Source organism: Dermacentor silvarum, chromosome 1 (genome assembly GCF_013339745.2).
Source record: "Dermacentor silvarum isolate Dsil-2018 chromosome 1, BIME_Dsil_1.4, whole genome shotgun sequence".
NCBI classification, from domain to species: Eukaryota; Metazoa; Arthropoda; class Arachnida; order Ixodida; family Ixodidae; genus Dermacentor; species Dermacentor silvarum.
The window spans coordinates 65,979,005-66,000,946 of NC_051154.1; the positions used below are offsets into that span (position 1 = coordinate 65,979,005).

At 44.6% G+C, this 21,942-nt stretch overlaps 1 protein-coding gene across 1 annotated transcript in view; it reads left to right on the forward strand.

The window, feature by feature from the left end:
* Positions 1–21,942, forward strand: part of LOC119443965 (paraplegin-like) — a 389,278-nt gene that overhangs the window by 320,631 nt on the left and 46,705 nt on the right. The window contains 1 exon segment of the mRNA XM_049668856.1: positions 15,634–15,800. Within this exon segment, the coding sequence (XP_049524813.1) occupies positions 15,634–15,800 (167 nt within the window).

A 21,942-nucleotide genomic window follows, 5' to 3' on the forward strand; every position in this document is an offset into this window, starting at 1 on the left:
GCCGGCAGCACATGGAGTAGAGGGAGAGTGTACGAACACAAGCACGTCGCTGTTGTCGATCGAGAGTATGTGCAGTTCGCACATATCAAATGGCAAAAATACTTTATTAATAATTAATAACACTCATATATAGTATTTTAGAGCATTTTGTTTGATTTGTTCTTTCTAACCGTGAGTACGAGCACACTGTGAAAGAGAGCGCATGTTCGCGCTGTTTCCGCTTCCGTTGCTCAAAGGCCATTGAGATTTCGATAGAGTTGTAGGGTGCTCCGTTGACTCGATTGACTATTGACTTGGCGGCCTTCGAAGCTGCCCGTGTAGCAGCTCGAGCTTGACCTTTGAGTCAACTGACTATCGGTTGGAAGGCCTTCCAAACGCCCGTGTGACACGGGTGTTGCACCGTCATCCATTTTTGGTACCATCACTGCATCCCAGGTACGCCGCGGGACCCGACACTCAACCCAAAAATGGGCGCCTAAGAGCTGCGCTCTAAAAAAAATGTTGCAATTTTGGCAGAAAGGCGGAGCATTGATAGTGATAACGAAGAGACAAATACACGAAGTAAGGTTCGTAGTTTTATCGGTGTCACGCGCGTTCCGACAAAGATCATTAGATTATCAAGAACACTCGCTATCGCAGTGCGAGCAAACACTTCGCACCGTGCCTGGAAAACCAGATTGCATGAAGGCAGCAACCATCTCGGCTCAATCTTTGCGCTTGCTAAAGATTACCCCCAATATCGCATTTGGACAGCCATAGGCAGGTTCAGCAAGGGTAGGGTAGAGGATTGGAGAGGGCGGATAAATGCACATCCCCTGCTCCCTGCCCCCTATAGCGCGTGCTTGATCACGTTATTAATGCCCCCTTCCCCCGCAGGGGCATCCGCGTTAGCAGGCCTTTGGTTTGTGCGACACCACGGACCCGAGCACAGGGGGGTTGGACCCTCCGCACTTAACCGTGCGTGGCTTAGCCGTGTCCGGGGAAAAGGGGATCCTGGGGGTTGAGCCGATGCCGGGTGTTTGGACCTTTATGGCCCCTCGGCAGAGGCAACACACCCCTTTGGCCTCTGCTTCACATAGACGGCACCCCGGACTGACCACCCGGGGGAAATCGGTAGTTGCCTTTTCCTATCCTCCTCTCCGATCTTCGTCTTTCTCTCTCACTTGCAATCTTTCCTGTATCCTCCTCTCTTCCTTTTATTTCCGACTTCGCAGGCAGCAAGGGTTAACCTGGTGTATTCTATCCAACCTAGGATATTTATATTAGGTTATACAGTATAGACCACTTATAACGTAACCGCTTATGGTGCAGGACCGGATATAGTGCGGTCTTTTCAGACTCCCGTTTACCCTCCCCTAGAACTCCATGTATACGCATACCGCTTACAGTGCAGCCGTGTGAGACGAAATACCGTTATAATGCAGCTTCCGCCGGAAAATCTCGCCGACAAGGGCGGCAGCGAGCAGCTTCTCACAAGGTGCGTGCTGCCGGCCAGCGTATGCATTATTCAGTGCAATCAATTCTCGTTAATTCGGACTTATTTGGCTGCACATCAGTTTCAGACTACTTTCGGAGCTCGCTGAGCGAGGAGCGCCGCAAATGTGCGACGCAAAAGAGCAAGAACGGCGCTAGCGTCCAACTAAAACGAAGCGGCGGAGTCCGCATCGCCACAGCCATCAGTTGAAATCGTACGTGAATGATAGCAACGCCGGAACGCTTCAAGCCTATTTGTGTCTTTAAAGCCTGTATTCTTTCGTTTACCGCCGCGCATCACACCGCATTGGCCACGGCTTTCGTAACTGCGTAGTCGTCATCCACGATCCCGTCGATAGCGGCCGCGGTTTTCTCCGCAGCGTTTGCGGCGAACAGTAGTTTCGTTTTTACTCGGTATGCGCGTCGGCCGCGTGCCTAAAAACTACGTATCGCCATCGATGATCGCATAGATAGCGACCGCGGTTTCGACTGCCAGCTGTTAGCGACTGAGCGACTCGGTATGTGCGTCGGGCGCGTGCCTTCAGCACCACAAAGTCAGCGTTCATAATCGCATCGATAGCGGTCACTGTTTTTTTCGCAGCGGTCACGGCAAACAGTTGTTCCGCTTTGACTTGGTGCAAGCTGTCGGGGGGTGCTACATCGCAATTATGTTTCGCCAGCTCACTGACGAAAACGTATAGCGATGTGCGCGCGATAGTACAAAGCGTGTCTACATGCTTGGTCTACATGTTTTGCATACGTGCAGGGCTTGAAAATTGTTGTTTTGGTTATAGTGCGGTACCACTTATAGTGCAGATATTCGCGACTCCGGCGACTTAGTTATAAGCGGTCTACACTGTAGTAGCTACATACAGCTGGTGTCTGCGTCTCCTTCGGGTGTTGTAGCGTCCCCTTGTTGGGCTCGGTGGTGGGCGGCTGGCGTAGCTGCCGAAAACAAAAAGTATTTATGGCTTTAAGTGCCTTTCCCCGACTGCCTGATCGCCCTCTTTCGAAAAGAGGGCGCACCGAAGAAACGGCAATTTTTTGTCCAAGCAAGGCATCCTTCCCACGCTACCATGTTATACATAGCAAATGCGCCGAAAACACAGTCAGAACCCTTTCACCGTTGCAAAAGTTCTCACAGACGTGCTGGGTCCTGGATACAAAACCACTAAAATGGCTAGCGGCGACCTACTGCTTGAAGTGCGTGACAAACTACAACATTAAAAGATTTCAAATCTCCTTGCTTTTGGTGATGTTGAAATCACGGTAACCCCACATCGCTCAATGAGCACATCCAGAGGTGTGGTATCCTATGATGACTCATGAATCTGAGCGAAGAACTAGTTGAAGGATGGAAGGAACAGGATGTTATCAAAGTGCAAAGAATAATGATCAAACGTGACAACAAAGAAATTCGTACAAAACTCTCATTTTCACCTTTGCGACGAGTGTACTGCCAGACTCTCTCGAAACTGGTTACGCAAAGACACGAGTAAGACCCTACATTCCAATCCACGCAGATGTTTCAAATGTCAGAGATTGGCCATGGCTCGCAAAGGGCCACGGCCGCTTACTTGCACAAAATGTGGCAAACAAGACACACTTCCGACAACTGCACTGACACGCTCCATTGCACAAACTGCGACGGTGAGCATGCCACATATTCCCGATCATGCCCTATGTGGAAGACAGAAGAAGGTATCATTACATTGAAAGTGAAAGAGAACATCTCATTTCAAGAAGTGCGGAAACGCGTTTCCTTCCTGCATACCGCAGGGTATGTTGGTGCAGCGCGAAAGGGGGCAACGCTGCAGCAGACTCCGGCATCGGCCCGGCCCCAAAGAGTGTGACCGCGGCTGTGCCACCAGCCCCCCAGGCGACAGCAGCCAGCGCTGCTCGCCGTCTCTGAAGGAGGCCCATCGACCTCTGGTTGGTGGCTCCAAGGCCCTGCTTTTCAAGGCAAGGCCCACCCCGAAAACACCCCGCTCGCTTGAGCGGAAGTCCAGCTGGAGTCGATGGACACAAACCCAAGCCAGGCGGCGCATCCAGTGCCTCCGGAGCAACGCGATTCTCGCGACTGCTCCAAAAGACAAACTCCGGATTACGGGGCCTGGAAAGGCTCCGTAAGCCAACTAGACTCGTCTTGACACCAGCCCAAAAACACAAACGATGTGGATACACATATTACACTGGAACGTGAGAGGCCTAATGCACAACCTCGATGACATTAAAGAACTTTACACAAATACAATCCAAAGGTGCTGTTGTTCTGGAGACACATCTTAAACCTACACAAACTTTCTCCAGCAATACGCTATTTCCGAAAGACCGGGACGAGCTGTTGCATCGTCAGGCGGTGTAGCTATAGTAGCTGACAGAGGTGTTTCATGTCGGAAACTGCAACTCCAAACCCCTCTTGAAGCAGTTGCTATCGAAGCAGTGCTATTCAATAAACTAGTCACCATCGCGTCTATATACATCCCCCCAAGTTATCAATCTCTAGAACAACATTTCAAAGCTTTATTGATGAACTCCATCACCCTTACATAGTCGTTGGTGATCTAAATGCACATAGTACACTGTGGGGCAACTCTCGCTATGATGCGAGAGGACGGCTAATAGAAAACTTCTAATCTCAAGTGCCTGCTTGCTTAACAAAAAGAACCAACATTCTACAGCCCTACACACAAAATTTTCTTCATAGACATAAGCATAGCGTCCAGTACAATTGTGCCATATCTGAAGTGGGATGTTATTAATAACCCTTATGGAAGTGATCACTTCGCCATCGTACTAAACCTTACAAAACAAGCTGAGTGCTCTACACATGTTCCTAGATGGAAAGTCGATTCAGCCGACTGGACGCGGTTTCGTGAAGTAACACATTTGCCCTGGGACGATGTCCGTGCACTTGGTATTGACAGTGCAGTAGCATATTTTACAGCGTTTATTATTGATGCTGCATCAGTATCTATACCCCAAACAAATGGGTCGCCATCGAAACGACCGATTCCATGGTGGAATGAGGAGTGTAGGGAAGCCCGGAAAAAGCAAAACAAGGCCTGGAATCTCCTTCGTAGCTCCCCAACCGCAGAAAACCTAATTAACTTCAAGGCGTTCAAGTCACAAGGTAGAAAAACCGCCGCCGTGCTAAACGGGAAAGTTGGGGAAAATACAGAAGCAATATTAATCTTATACAGACGAACGCAAAGCCTGGAACAGGTAAACAAAATAAAAGGCCGGAAAACTCATCCTCTACCTTTAGTAAACACACAAGGAACACTCTTGAGGACCAGGCTGATTGTCTAGGAGCACATTCGAGCATATATCCAGTACATCCCATTACACAGACACATTTGTTAAATACCAGTGGCAAGCAGAGCGACAGCCTCTGGCTAGGAAAGACACAGCCAATGCAGCATACAATCGTCCATTTAGCATGGCGGAGTTTCAGGCTTCACTGAATTGTTGTAACGATTCTGCTCCAGGAAGTGACAGAATACTATATGAAATGATAAAACACTTGCACGCTGAAACCCACAAAACACTACTGTCACTCTTTAACACCATGTTCTCTGCCAGCTACATTCCGACTGCATGGAAGAAGCAGTCGTAATTCCTATTCTCAAAGATGACAAGGAACCTTCTTCGGCCAGTAGCTATAGGCCTATAGCTCTGACAAGTTGTATATGCAAGCTCTTTCAGAAAATGGTTAACCGGCGCCTTATCCATTTTCTTGAAAGCAACAAAATACGCGATCCCTTACAGTGTGGTTTCAGAGAAGGTATGTCCACAACAGACCACCTTGTTCGCATTGAATCTTACATTAGAGATGCTTTTATACATAAGCAGTTTTGTCTCTCAGTATTTCTGGACCTAGAAAAGGCTTACGATACGACATGGCACTACGGAATTCTCCGAGATCTTTTGACGATGGTGTCCGTGGCAACATGCTAAACACAATCGAAAGTTATCTGTCTAATCGCACATTCCGTGTAAAAGTGGGTAACGCTCTGTCTAGGCCCTTCACCCAAGAGACCCTGTGCCGCAAGGGAGTGTTTAGTTGCACGCTATTTATTGTAAAAGTGAACGGCCTGCATACGGCCATCGCACGCACTATGTTTTATTCCGTTTATGTCGACGATGTGCAAATAGCCTCCAAGTCATGCAATATTTCCATCTGCGAACGACAAGTGCAGCTTGGAATAAACAAATTGTCCAAATGGGCAGATGAAAATGGTTTTAAAGTAAGTGCGCAGAAGAGCACTTGCGTACTCTTCACAAACAAGAGAGGGGTACGCCAGTCCCAGCTATTGAAATCAAAGGAGATGCGCTCTCTGTGAGCAGCGAGCACAAGTTTCTTGGAGTAACTTCGATTCTCACGTTTATTCCTCGTATTAAGCGTCTGAGGACAAAGTGCCTGACGACAATGAACCTTCTAAAGCTTCTATCGCGCACAACATGGGCAGTGATCGAAGTGTCTCTTAAACTTGTATAACAGTCTTTCCTCTCACGCCTTGATTACGGGTCTATAATTTATAATTCCGCAACACCAAGTGCATTAAAAATCCTAGACCCCGTTCACCACTTGGGCATCCGTCTCGCGACTGGTGCTTTCAGGACAAGTCCAATCTCCAAGTCCAGAGTCGAATAAGTGGTCACTTCATTTGCAGCGGTAACAGCAGTTATATATTTCTGAAAGTACAAGCAACATTTAACATCCTTCTCATTCAACGATAAACGATGTGAGCGCTGCCACACTCTTCCATACCGCCTGCAGCGAGAAAGCTGTTCTCATTGCGTGTAAGAAACCTTAGTGAGGAAATGGGTGTTCCAATTCTGAACAGTCCCCTATGGCTCCAGTGGAACTGTACCTCCATGGCAGTGGCAGTTCATAGATTGTGACATCATTTATAGAAGTTGCGAAACAGGCGCCAGAGCACCATTAAATGCATTTCCTAGAACTCCAATCTAATACTCGTGTACAGAGTTTTACACAGCTCCAAGTCATATGCCGGGTATCTTATGCAGCCATCGGTCCATCCTTTTCGGAATCCGGTGTACTGCACCCGGAGACAAGTATCTTTACGGCTCAGGCCTATGCACTATTATCGGCTATGAAGTATAAATGAGATCACAACTTCAAAAGACTTTCATTTTAGACTCCCAAAGTGCCGTCAAGCATTGAAGTCACTCTATACACAAAACTCTGTACTTAATGAACTGTATTCCACTCTATGCAAAGCGTATATCTAACCAGCATGTGATTATATGCTGGTGCCTGCCATACAGGCATCAAGGGCAATGTTCGAGCAGACCAATGGCCACATCAGTTACATCTCAGGCATTACATCTCCCTACAGGTGCTGTTCCTGCACAGCCTTTCCTGGGAAAGAAACTGCAAAGCCATTGGCAACGCTTGTGGGATGTGGAAAGAAATAATAAGCTTCACTTGGATGAAACCACAGTTAGGCTTCTGGCCCCCTATAACGAAAACACGACAAACTGATGTCCTGCTCTGTCGTCTAAGATAGGACATACATATGGCACCCACAATTTTTCGCTTACTGGTGATGAACCACCAACCTGTGATAGATGTGGTGAGAGGCTGACCATCCTCCACGTCCTCGGGGAGTGTCGGGAGCTGGAACAGAGAGAAAGAAATATTTTTCTCAAGCGTATCGGTATCATGTCCCTCTTCATCCCATCATGTTTCTTGGTGAAGAACCGCTTTTAACGCCAAATCAGTCGTCGATTTCTTGAACGATATGGTCCTGCATGTTTTAGCCCAATAAGTTCGTCGCAGCCTCTCTCCAGAGGATGCCGCTGTGATGGTAGTTTTATAGCACATGCCTCCAGGCCCTTGTGGTTTAAGGGCTCTGTATAGGCAGTAGTGCTTCTTGCCAATTACTGGCATCTTAAATATTAAATGTCGTGTCATTCTTTCTCCATGCATTCATTTCATAGTACACCTCATTAGTCATTGCCATGATTTTAGTACATGTATATTTACGCACTTTAGAGCGATTATTTTTAGGCCGCTTTACAGCCATGCTTCAACTACTTCTCAGAATTCATCGCTCCACTGCACACTCACAAACACCTGCATGGCGCTCTTTGGCCATAACTGGCCCTTGCGCCATAAAACACCACACATCATCATGAATGCCCCCTTCCTCACTCCCTTGCGCTGAAGGAATTGTCAGCTCCTGTGTTTCTTCGAGTGCTCCAAGCCTCCGCAAGTTGTTTACACACAAATGGCACAGCGCCATTTCCTGCATACTGCGTCCGGCGCGTGCACTTCGTCGGCGTTCTGCTTGAACTTTTCATGCAGAAGGACGCTTGCAAATAACTTAAACATCGGCCAGCATTTGTAGTTTTTATTATTTTGCTGAAATGGCCGTGAAAACTTAGTTTAATCGAAACCGTGTCACGAAATTACTTCGTTAAATCGCAAAAAAAATACACGTTTTAAGTGTAACTAAATCAGGAAATGAAAATAGTTCGTTACTTCGTGAATTTTTGTTAAATCGAGGTTAGTCATATCGAGGTTTGACTTTAATGTTATAGTTGCTACAGTAAAAGAGTACGAAAAGGAAAATGATAAAGTAAAACCGTATCCAAGTTTTGTTATTTCCAACTCTTAAAGATACACTAAATGCATGATTAAGTTAAGGTAAAGTGATTGATTAATACTTGATAATGTCTAATGCATCAATGTTATCGAGAACACAGCTTTACTAGGTGAGAAATTGAGGTAAACGTAGGACATGATTGGAGACTCTACCACGACATTATATACTATCTCAATGACATGTCATTATAGTTGTCCTAGTACCATAGTCCCTCAATACTTTTCTGGTCACGAAACTCCGCCGTCACTCTATGGGAGAGCTTGATATGTCGCATGACAGCCGCCGCGCTGCGCGCCACCGCAGCTGAGAGGCACCTTTCTCCGCATTAAACCCGAGAGACTGCAGATGCGGCCGGCGTGTGCTGAAAGTTTGGACGCGTACTTTTATATTGTGATTGATTTTTAGGCAAGATCCGAATTGTGCATTCTACAATTGAAGCAGCACGTTCGCTTCATGATGCCGCATGTGTTGTGTGCCGGCGGCCCGTTCCAGCTGCAAAGGCACTGCCGAAAAGGTATCGCTATTTTGCATGCCGAGTGTTCGTGAGCACTTCGAAAATTGGAAGCGAGCCATACCACGGCAAGAAACGGACGATTTCAGCTTCGAGTCCAAGCATGTGCGTGTGTGCACGAAGTACTTTTCCATCATCCATCTCCGTACGGATGATGGATTTCACGATAGACTGTGACGCCGTATCGTTGCCGAGGGACAAGCCGCGCCTCAGCCTACTGCCATTCCTCGTGTTTTCGACGGCCTGTGTGTGTGTGCGTGATTCTCAGTCGCCTGTTCTGTTTACAAGATTTGTTTCATTTATATATTGCAATAACATCATCAGTGCCTATGAGTACATCCACGAGAACATAAGCACATATAAAACTTTGTTCTGGTTTAACAATAAAATTTTATGACCTAGCTGTAACCATAATTGCACTGTCCGTGTGTTGATATTTATAGACGGCCAATTATTCACATAAGCACTTAGTTTTGAAATCCATAGGCCTATGGATTTCGCGTGCTGATAGCAACAGCTATTGACAATTCTAACATTTGCTTAACGTTGCTACCTCAGCGCTGCACGGCTTACAAAAGGGGCCCTGCCACAGAAATAATTTGTTTCCTCATGAAGCAAAGTAGGCTGCCAGCCGTGTAAATGGGACATTAGTAACTTAGTGCAACAGGAAAAACAAGATGTCAGTTTTCTGTGTCAGTACAACTTTCAGATCGTTTTTGAGCTCTACACCCAGTACTGAGTGAAAGCGAAAATTAAATGTTATTTCTCATAAGAATTTTCGCGAGTTAGAACGGCTACATTTGCTTCAAAGAAAGCTCGCGATTCAAATACTATTATGCGTCGCAGTTCGCCAAGATGGTATTACTGAGTGCAGCAGACCGTCAATATTCGTCACTCTGCTTGTGCGAGTTAAAGATTAATAAGCGCAGTATGCTGAGTCCGTCGGGCATAATAATCCATTTGCGTTTTCATAGGGCATATTGGCACGAAAATCGCGTTTGAAAACTTTCTCGCACATTTGGAATATACGCACGAAAACTAGCAAAGCTTGCGATACGTGAAAATGACAATACTTCCCTCAAGCAAGCGCTTCATTCATGGCTACGATCTGCCGATGTACCTGTTCCAAACTTTTTGACGTCATAGAACATTTATGTTACGTGCGATTACAATCTGTCACCATCGCCTGAACAGCTCGAGTGCATCGGAATTCGAAAACAGCACACGACCTTGAGCTCAGGTTGTCGTTTACTGGCAACGCCACGCCGCTAATGTCTTATGCTTTGTACAGCGCATAAAATTCGCTTAAAAGTTGTTAATCGAAGCCGGTTGGGCCAACTAACGACAGATTTCTCAGTAAAAAGAATTCTATGCGCGTCGTCTGCTGACACACGACCGCCCTGACTTTGAGATTGTTTTACTTTTTGTACGCGCCTTGATTTCGTTTAGAAACACTCTCAGATGTTCAAGTTTGGATACTGTAACTGCTACGACAAAATCAATGTAAATAAATTGAAAATAAGCTGGGCTTTCGGCCGCAACGCGACCACAGCAGAAAAAATACCGCCGCCGCTGCGGTGACCGCTCGGCTGGTGGCCTTTCTTTACTATGGCGCCCCTAGCGGCAGGCGCTGGCTCTATATCAAATTGAGGCGGGAGTTTCGTGACCAGAAAAAGCTATTAAGGGACTATGCTAGTACTCAACCACTGATAATAAAAAGTTTATTGCATTGCATATATGTTGATTAAAATGCAGAAATGCTACTTCACTTTTATTCGAGATTTAGAAAAATTAACTCGATAAAATACCCTTGACAACGACATGGCTGTGAAAGGTTTCCTTTTCAGTTGACCCTGTGCCACCTGCGCTCTCACACTTGATTGTTTTTATTGCCGCGCTTTTGAGTTTTACACTAATACTCTGGCAGCAATGCTGTTCACCCACAGCAGTAAAAGACAGTGATGACATGCAGCGTCACCACCTCGCTCGTGTCAAGTGATTTGAATTGCACTAGAGGAACGGTGCCCTTTCAGTCGTAATTATCTCTTGAATTTATCTCTTTACTAAGTCTTTTAAATGGCACGAAACAAGCCCTGCGATGTTTCTCGAATGGTATAAACAGTCCACCTTTGCCTTTATGTCCCTCTAAGGCCCTTATTAACACAATCTGCATACGTAAGACCATTGCGTCTATGGTCATATCTTAAAAAAAATTACTTTTTTTTTAAAACCTGACCATGGTACAAGGTTTTAATTCTTATATTCACAACAAATCATGAATTAGAATGTTTTTTAATGCGGCAATTTGAAATGTGTTGCTAGCTGGAGCGCAGCTTTTTGATCGTAGCGTGGTGCACTGCACGAGCTACGCCCTACTGAAAGCCCTGGCCGGCTAAAGCGCTCTTTGGTGGGCCCAGTCTGGGCTCGAGCTGGAGCTGCAAGGTCGGCCTTTTCACTGATGGGCCTAGGTCAGGTTTTCAAGTCGCGGGGTGTTCTGCATAGATCCAAGGCATTCTGCGCGAAGCATAAGTGAGAAGTTGGAAAAGCTAGCTCTTAATTACCTTAGCAAAAAAATAAAAAAACAATTGAAATTTATTTTGTTTTTGTTTATAAAGCTGATGTTCTTCCCCTGAAAGTAAAAAAATGGACTAAAAGGCACTCTTGATACGGTTTGACTGGTATGGCTGGCTTTCAATACTTTTATCGTTTTGCCGTTGCGCTATTTACCACAATGTTTTTAAAGGCAAAAGCCTTAGATCTATAGTTTCAAGGTCGCGTTGTGAGGTACAGAAAATATCACATGACCCAAAGCCAGAAGCAAACCAAAGCGTGTCCTGCCGTGTATAAGAAATCATTAATTATTAGCAAAGTTAATGATTGATTAGTGATTGCATTAGGGTACCTTAAGGATGAAGGATGATTAGGGTGGATTAGTTGTACTAAGGAGGATTAAGGTTGATTAAGGTGAATTGGGGTGGATTAAGGTGAATTACAGTAGGCTTTACAAGGCTTTCGCTCTATTAGGTGATAGCTAAGGACACCTGGACTTTTCTTATTTATTGAAACATTGAAGCTGCTTGATGGTCACTGCAGTATACATCGATGGCTTCCACTTTAGCTGCATTTGCAATGTTTTGTGGGCCTGAAAGAGAAGTGCATCGTCGGGAGTTAGGCAGGGTCAGTGTGGCAGCTCATTTCCTGCCACGCATGTGTAACTGCGTATCATGTTGCCACCTTTAATTTTAGATGAAAAGGAGGAAACGCTTGTAGCTTTAATAAGATGATCATATTGTATAGCTTGATCCTACTGTACACGATCATTGCCTCCTTTATTATTTTCGTGCAAGAGTTGAAATGTGCATGTTTTGAAAAACACTGCTTTTGCTTGGTGTTAGAACTATTTATTAATCATAGACCGCTCCACAAATGTGTTTTCTAAACCAAATTTATTGTGTTTTAAACAAAGTGTATGCAAAGCTTCAAATAAATGCCTTTCCAGAATATTTAACCCATTGCTTTTTTCGGTTTTTTTTATGCTAGCTATACTATACTGTAATGGGAAAAAAAAAGTTTTATTGCCATGTCTTATTCTAACTGCAGTTTTATTGTAATGTCTTTCGATATACCACCTAAGCTATGACATGTTTTTTGCATGTGCATATAGACCTAGTTACTTCAGCGAGCCCAGGCTTTAGACGATGGGCCAGGCCGGCTTGGGCTGACAAATCAGGTCCGTGCAGTGCTCCAGTGTAGAGTTTGTTTACAGTGGTTCCGTGCACATGATGAAAATCGGGGAAGTCACGTGTCAGCACTGATGGGTAGGGTAGAAGCTGCATTGTGAACATCTTGCCAAAAGCTTTAGATGATGGAGTAGGGGATGGAAAGTGAGGAGGGTGCTGCATGTTAGCAACAGCAGAGGATCACCTTAAGCAGGAGACACATGGTATGATTCGGTGTCCGATCCGACGTGCGGCGGCGCATGCTCTGGCATGCAGCATACGACGATTTGGGGCACATGGGACGTGCATCCGAACGAGCGAGCGGTGCATAAGCTCCGCCCAGATCCTGCGCCCCAACTTGTACACTCAGACACTTCATATCCTCGGCGATAATACAGAATAAAAAACTTTGCTCAATGTGGCTTCGCTTTACCGCGAACACTGTCACTAAAATTATGTCTTTGCAAGCGACAAAACACTTCGCATGGTGTGTTGTCCACTGACGGCTCCGCTGACGTCAAGCCAGTAGGCCTAGCTCGGCGGACGCCATGGCTGACGGCACTTGCGATCCAGCCCGAACTCATTGAGTGCACTTATTTTTGCCAGTACGATTAACACTGTACATGTAGGTTACCCCAATTAAGTACAATTGGATTGGATGCCGTTGATGCGAAGGGCAAGCATGAAAGCTAAGCGAGCAGCCTCGCTCATACAGTCATGTGTGCTGTCTACCTGTGAAATGCTGTTGCATCGCGGCTGCCGGCAAATCTCGCCAGTAGCTGAGTGCTAGTACTAGACGCTGCTTAGCAAAACAGGCACACGTTCGAGAGGATTTTACAACCGAACTGGTAACTATTTCGTGGTCAGAAATGAATTGTACCAGTGCTGTTGCAGCCGGCGAGAAAAAAAAAAAAAAAAAAAAAAAAGCTGAGAGAAACTGGCCTGCAGCGCCACCTCTGTGGAGGGAACGTCGGAGATCAGATGCCAGCACAGTGTCATTGGCTGCGGCGAAACGACGTGCGGTTGTCGACGTGTTGGGCGGCAACAATCTGTCCAATTCGTTCCACCCGGTCTTCCGATCCGGCGCTTCGGCATGGCAAAACGCGTCGGTTCCGGCCACTTCTGGCACGTCAGATGCCGGATCGGACGCCAAACGAACCGTGTGTCTCCCGCTTTATCCTGTGTGGAATGCGGACAAGTGCGAAAGAAAAAGAAAGATAGGCTCAGTGTAGTGCCGGTCCAACTTTCGGCAACACAGTCGGTGCGACTTGAGTCCACCTCACCTGGCTCACAGGTGCATGCATCAGTTGTCGTGATAGCGTGTGACTGTATCACTAACAGTGGTGCAAATTTTAGGGTTCCTTCTAAGTGAATATGCCTGGAGCATTTACTGGCTTCAATTACCCGGTTTTTATAAGAACACTGTACATTATTGCACAATATTTGACAGTAGCGCACCCAGGATCTCTGCCAGGGGGGTGTGACAGTTTGCCAATACCATCTAAACAGCACTAATTTCGATTTCTTCACGGTAAATTGTCAAAAAAATGCGTTTTGCAAGTGTGCAGACGACTGCGTGTCTTACATCTTAGTTGCAGTACTCAAATGCGTAAGGAAAGAAAAGGGGTTGAACAAAAGGGGGGTTAAGTCGGCCTCAGGGGGGGTTCCAACCCCGAATCCCCCCCCCCCCCCCCCCCCCATTGGTGCGCCACGATATTTGATGTTTGCCCCCTACTTTGAATTTCAACCAAAAAAAATGTCATTTGTCTCTCAACTCTTGATTTTAATAATCAGAGATAGCTGTCGCCAAAACACCCTGTATACTCGAAGCTAGTTCATTGGGATCAGATGTCACTTAAAAGATGCAAGACAGCAAGTTATGCATGAATGGCTGTATTCTTAATGATTTGTCTCAGTAAACAGACATTGTGATTTTGTGTCTGACCCATATGGACTGGAACCAGATCGGCCATTGGTTAATTTTTTTTCTCAAATGGGTTCAATCCACCTAAACGAATTTGAGCAAAACACAAAAATTTTTTTATCGGACCAAAATGCAATGCTATAAAAGCATTATATGATATTTTTACATGTCAGCTAGAGCAACTTTACAGCAACAAGTAATGAAAAAATATGCAGCACATTTGACCAATATTAGGATGTAAAGTTCCGATTTTACTCTTTTTCATTTGAAACACTCTATTCGATGCTGTTTTGGTCCGAAAACTTTGTTGAAAATGACTTTCAAAACGGTCTGATGTGATGATGTTAGTAGAACAGCTATTAGAACATTGGCAATTAAGGGCACTGCTATGCTTCATAATCACTGGGAATAATATTTGGAGAGGGCAAATTCGCCTGCTTGAATGCATAGGGAACCTCATTTGTAATGTCTCACAGCATCTTTTTTTTTGAGCAGCAATGAAGGCTGTAATGAAGTCAGGAACATAACTTGCAGTGAGACTGCCATAGTGCCTCGATCACATTTTGTGGTAAGCACTCTCCTATTGGGCGAGTGGATTTGGCTCATTTTGATCCGTACACCAGCAGGATCTGGCTCATTTTTGATCGAAGATATGATCTTCACACATGGTTGATTTGCTTTAGTTGACCCATTTCATTGTTATACTTTTCTAGTGGAAATTTGCTTAGTTTTTCTTGTCATTACAGTTTTATATCACAGTTTCAGGTTTGTAAATTTGGCTCATTTTAAAAAAAAGCTCCTCAGTAGACTCGGAAGGTTTCCTTATAACGCCTATGGAAAAAAGCATGAAGTTTGTTAGATTGATTAGTTGTGCCTCATTAATTGGCGTTAACACGCTGACCACTGGTGTGTGGTGGTTGTGGTGCCTATTTGTGCAAGTTCTTTTGTTGCAAAATGATTGCTACATTAATGCTGAGCTCTGTACCTAGGTTCCAAAAGATGCTGGTTCACCTTAGCTGATGTTATCAGAAATTGTGCATATCTTCATGAAAGCGCCTTTTGTTATGCTATTCATAATGGTGTATTATTTGCAAGCCCTTGGTAGGAGTTTATATTTAAGAAAGTTTAAAACTTAGGAATAATCTGCAGGCACCATATTTCCTAAAATGAAAGGACATGCACTGCCATTAAACAGAATGTGGTGTATAATGGGAATTGTTTGCAGAACCAATTATCTGTGGATTGTATGGGATTAGCAAAAATTAGGTTGCCGTACAGTGTGCAGACATTTTCTATATTGATCAATGTGTTGCTTGTGGAGCAATCAACACTTGTGCTTTAATGCTTCTGCTTTAATGCTTCTTGCAGGTGCTGAAGATGATCTAAAGAAAGTGCGAAAGATGGCTTATGCCATGATTCACCAGTATGGTATGGACCCAGTAATAGGTCCGCTCTCATTTCCTGCTGAAGATGAGGGCCAAACTGTGGTTGGAAAGAAACCATATAGCCGACGCCTAGCCAACACCATTGATGAGGTGCTTTTTTTTTTTTTCTGAAATCATCTTTTTTTTCAGTAGAGTAGCATTCTGGGTCAGTTGGTACATACTGAATAGTAAAAACCAGTCAAAAGACGAAGGACAGAGAAGAGACGTGGCACACACGAAGACTGGACACACGAAGACCAGTCTTCGTGTGTGCCACGTCTCTTCTCTGTCCTTCGTCTTTTGACTGGTTTTTACTAATCTTTTTTTTTTTGTACTTTACTCGATTTAAGTAATGTTTCCATTGGCAGTGAGCATTTTTCACATGCACAGCCTTTTTATGAGCCATTAAACTGGTAAACCCATACACTGTTCCACATCAAAGAAAATTGGATTTTGTTCACCTTTATTTCAGGCCATAGAGTACATTTGCAATACAAGGAAATGGTATTTAATTCAAAACTTAATTAGTACAGTAATTAGTACAGAATAATTAGTAATTGGTTTGCTGAACTATTCATTACTGGAAGAACTGCAAAAGTACTGAAAGTTGGGCGAGTTGGTATCTATTCATCTTGTAACTGCAGCGCGCACACGAGAAACGACAGCGCCTGTCTGTCACTTTCACCTTTTTGTCCTCGTTTCTCATGTGCGCGCTGCAGTTACAAGATGGAAGAACTCATTCTAGCATAAAAACACTATTATAGGCTGTGCTTTAAGTTTCCTGTGCTTAAAGAGGAATTTCGATGTTTCAGAGGTTTGACATATATGACACATTGAGCGTTATGGGGTTACTATTTGCATAGTGCTTTATTTTGCTCTTTCCTTAATTTATGTAATGTCACTAGCTTGCACCTTACATAGGTATTTTGAATACGTCGTCTATACTTCTATAATGTAATTATATTTTGTACTGTTGTGCTATAAATAGTTCGGTCGCGAAGTAACAAACTATTGGATATATAACAAAGTAAATATGAAATGTTTTTGGCGATATCAACATATTACGAGTATGTGCTCATACAGTTAAACCTTCTTATAATGAACCTCCATATAACAAATTCCTGGATATAACGAAGTTTTTCTATTCCCTGCTGTTACTCCACAGAAGCACATGTATTTGAGACCTATACGTAACGAAGTGGCAGCGGGAGACCCCCTCGATATAAAGAATTTTCCCCGCCGACAACCTAGAGATTTATCCCCAAATTTTGTCATTTTTGCGCGAACATCAACCAGAAGCACCTTCTCCACCGCGACGGAATGCGATGCGAGCGCACGTGTGCGTGCTTGCGAGCGCACGTGTGCGAGGAGGTCCGGCATCCCTCGACCCGGCAATCTTGCCTCCGCGGGCGTGACCTTTCCCCCTCCCTTCATTCAAACCTGATCCTGCCGCTTGCTGCAGCTGGCCTAGCTCACCAAGCCGGCACTCTCCTTTTCCAGTTGATGTTGCCGACGTGCTGGCAGACGCTGTGACACATCACATTCGATGAGCGCGGACACGCGCTGTCAAACTCTGGCGGCGTGTCAAAGCGCCGCTGCAGAAGAGAACGAAGTGACCTTCGTGCTGTTGTCTATTGCTTCAATGCAAACTGAGCGCCGAGAACACACAGCATGCACAAAGCTACGAGCCACCGACGCACCTACACTGCGTAGACACTGCCCCAACGCAGATCACTTTCAAGATACGGCCCACGCGACCGCGTGCCGCCGCGCAGTACGCAGTTGATACCAGAGTACAGTACAACGTCGCCCGCTATCCCTCGCTCCCTCGCCGGTGCGTCGAGCACAACGGAAGAAGGCGCGCTTCCTCCCTGCTTTTCTTTCTTGCGTGTGCGAGATTTAGACGCAGTCGTCGGCTCCCCTCGCACGATTTCACTCGCACATACAGCATACGGCGTGCGGCGACTGCTTTATCGCCCTTGGACTTTATATGGAACATCTATGAGCCAAAACCAATTTTAGGGCCACAATGCGTCATAGACACCATCTTTAGATAGCGAATACGGATCTCAAGGGCCGTACATTTGCTGGCGGAAACCGAAAATACGTCGTAGTTGTCGCCCCCGGCACTTTGGGCGGCTAATGCCATCGTCAAGCCACCAAGCAAGCGACATGAAAAGTCAAAATGGCCGCTCGGGCCGGCGCGGGGTGGCAGTTCGCAACGTATGATGCGGGAACGATGCCACAGTTGCGACGCAACAGCGGGCTTACCAGTGCATTGAGTTCTATGGGAGCTGTGCCGGGACCGGCCGAAAACGACGTAACACGGGGTTCTACCGTAACACTATGGTAGTAACTCTATACGATGCTACGACGCCATCGTGATGCTCGCTCTTCGTTTCTGATGCCTCGCGCTTATGTGAAACGACACGCGTCCGCGCATCCAGTACCTGGTGTGAAATTCCAAGGATGAGTGCCTTGACGAAAACGGAAAACGGGTGCGCGTTACAATCGAGGATGCGTTAGAATCGAGTAAATACGGTAAGCGTTTCTTTTTCGAATTTTCGTGCCAAACCTGCATATAACGAAATCCTCTTTATAACGAAGTTTTTCGGGAATTTGTCAATTTCGTTATATCCAGGTTTAACTGTAATTAATATTGGATATGATGATGGTATTTTCGATTCATGTGCGACTTCATTATAATGTGGTTCACCTGTATTGAATATTGTGACATGAAATTGATGGGGACATGCTGCCAAGCAGACAGGCACGGATGCCAAATTGAAGCTACTCAAGCTCTTTATAAGGTGAACTCGTGCCAAATAATGAATTAAAATCTTGGCTGTGGTGATAGTAGTGAGCATAGTTAAGAATTGTCCAATAACTTGACCCATTACAGCTAGACCACTTATAACGTAACCATTTATAGTGAAGATCTGGCTACAATGTGGCCTTTTCTGACTCCCGTTTACCCTCCCATAGAACTCCATGTATGCAGCTTACAGTGCAGCCGTACGAGACAAAATACCCGTTATAATGTGTCTTCTGCGGGGACATCCCGCTAACAAGCACGGTAGCGAGCACACTTCTCAACGAGGTGCGCCCATCGATGGGAGAGGAAAGCAACGAGGGTGATGCGGAGGAGGAGCATGAGCTCGGAGTAAGCAAATGAACAAACGAAAAAGAAAAAAAAAGCGGCGGCAGCTCAATGCTGGTTCGCGGTGGTTGCCTATGCGACGGAGAAGCCTTTTGCTCGGCTGCTTATCAGCGGTGCACTTTGCACTGAACGTAGCTTTAGTTTCTGTGCATCTGTTGCGATGCGCGTTGTGACGCTGTCGTGCGTGTGACACTATCAGTTTAAGCAGTGTACCTCAAATACGACTGCGGAATAAGTCAGTCAGTTTAAGCAGTGTTCCGCAGATTGGAGCTATTAGGCTTTATGTGCACTTCTGAGCTTCCCCCGTTCGTACCACTGTGGGTACATACAAACTTGGTTGGCCTTTGTAGCCTGTTCATAGTAGTTGCTGCGGCTGATTGCCCGAGGAACCGAACTCCGCTTCTTATGCGTTGCTGTCACTTCAGTCCGTGCGTGTGATTGCATGCGTAGTCTCTATATAATAGCCTACGGGTACGAACATATCAAGGGCAAGTTTCCCGCAACGGCATGCCGCCCGACACCCCCGCCGGCTAGGCCACCCAGCACGCCTCGTCGGCGACCAAAGTTGTGGTCTGATGTTGTGTCAACGAAATGCATTGCAATGGCTGTACAGCACATGGAAAGCAGAGAAACCACCTTGATAACGAAAGTGAGGGCACTGGTAACATTCGAATGTGGCAGCTTGGTCTGTGGTCGCCATGTTTTAGACACCGTGCATACGCCGATCAGTCCAAGAAATCGGATGAGACACTGTACTGTGCCTGAAAATCAACCCCTGTATTGATGGCAAATAATAATAATAATAATTATTATTATTATTATTATTATTATTATTATTATTATTATTATTATTATTATTATTATTATTATTAAAGTTTGGTCGCCACCATTTTTTTACTTTGCCTGCTTCATGCGAAGACCACGGTTACTTGAACTTACGTTATAAGTGGTCTACACTGTAATTTAAAAGCAATATCACACACTCCAAGTTAGCTGGCATTTGGCACTGAAATTTGATGATGAACACATACAAGCCCATCTTTTGGGAATTTTGAAGCAGACGCAGTGAAGCAGACACAGCTTTCAGTTGTGCAAGAACACTGATAGCGAGAGTTTGTCTTACATGGTAATTGACAAATTCAGCAATGAAAGCTCTTTAAGGTTGTAATAGAGGACAACTTTTACTGCACACTGTTCGTAGGAAAACATAAGGGACGCTTAAGAGAAAAATTATTTGAGCTGTGTTGGTAAATTACCCATCCAGAATACCAAAAAAGCCACTCTTACTGCAAGAAGACGCTTAGTAAGCCATAAAACACACTAGAACAAAAGACTGGTGGTGTTGGTGCCTTGACGCCATATGCTTGTGCCTAGTTAAACATTTATTGGTAAAAATGAACTATGTTGTATTCTAAAATACTTAAAGACTGAACTTGTGAAGTTTCAAGCCTAGTTAAACATTTATTGGTAAAAATGGACTATGTTGTATTCTAAAATACTTAAAGACTGAACTTGTGAAGTTTCATGAACTTTTACTGATCCACAATGGCCGAAATGTGAACGAATACTTTGCAATCTGTGACATCACACCGACACACAGGCCCTGGGGTTTCGGTGTGATATTCAAAAATGAAACTTTTAACGTCATGTTTTCTTTTACTACAACCTATTCCACGAAATCAATGAAAGTAGAGCTCTTGAAGAATACTTCATCAATCTAAACTGATTCAATAATTCTCTTTAGTGACCCTTTAAGGAACTGGATGCCTAAGTTAATGGTGATTATGTAAGGGGGCTTTGCCCACATCTTGTCAAATGTGGCTACCCACGCCCTTTCTTACTCCTAGGGGGTTGGAGCATGGGGCTGCAGCCACCTTCGCTCCACCCATCCCTTAATGCAGCACTACAAAGCATTGTGCAGTAGGTGGCAAGTATGTCCTCTCAGAAGAAAGTTGTGAGGTTTTTGCAGTGATCCCTTTCTTTCTTTCTTTCTTTCTTTCTTTCTTTCTTTCTTCTTTCTTTCTTTCTTTCTTTCTTTCTTTCTTTCTTTCTTTCTTTGTCTTCTCTATCTCTGTTTTGACACATGTAAATAAGGAACAGGTGCTAGTTGTGCAGTCGTATTCAAGAGCTAAGTTTGTGCTTCACTGGGATGTAAGCAGGGCTCATTCTTAGTATTGCCATTCTTCCTTGCAAAAATTCCATTGGAACATCTAAAACCTCATTGTTTTGTGAATATGCTAGTGCTAAAATTCATAAAAATTTTAAAGTGAAAAATAAGGTAAGACATAATAAAGAGTTGTTTTCAAATAGTGCATATATCATATCTTATTATAGTAGTGCCACAAACGTTAAGACATATTTATTTATTTATTTAAAGATGCCTTACAGGCCTCTAGAGGCATTGTGTAAGGGGGGAGAGTACAATCAAAGATTATAACTTATACAATAATTAGAATATTATGTGAATACATATACAAAAATGTAGAGTAAGAAATGTGCTAATGTACACTAATATAGTGTTACAATATTATGGTACATGTATATATTTTCTGTTGTAGCATTTGTGTGACACATCAGCAGCAGTGTGCTTATTGAACACCTTGAAAATTCCTCCATGGTTTAGATGTGCCAAAAGAATTGTATAGATAGAAATATCAACAGATGGTGTTTACAGTATAATCAAGGATGAACACTGCAAAAATTTCCATTTTTTGCTAAGAAAATGCTGCAAGAGCAGTATTCAAAATCTACCATAGTCAGCCGAATATTTTTGTCAAAGAAAAAATAATCTGTGAGAAACTTCTCATGCATATTTCACTGTCTGCTAAAGGCAAATTTGTGCCATTAAACAAGTCTATAAAGTTCACTAGGTATAACAGAAAATTTGTTAGCATGGCAACTGCTCCTGCAGAGTAGGAAGGTAAACATGGAGCCCTTGGCCTGTGGCCTCACCAATGGCTCTCGCCACTTCTGAAGACTTTCCCAGGCATGAGTAGTGTGACATATCTTCTGCGGCAAAACGCACAATGTGAAACAGAATGGGCATTGAAGATCAGCTGGTTTACTACAACAGTACCAGACAGTACAGTGCAA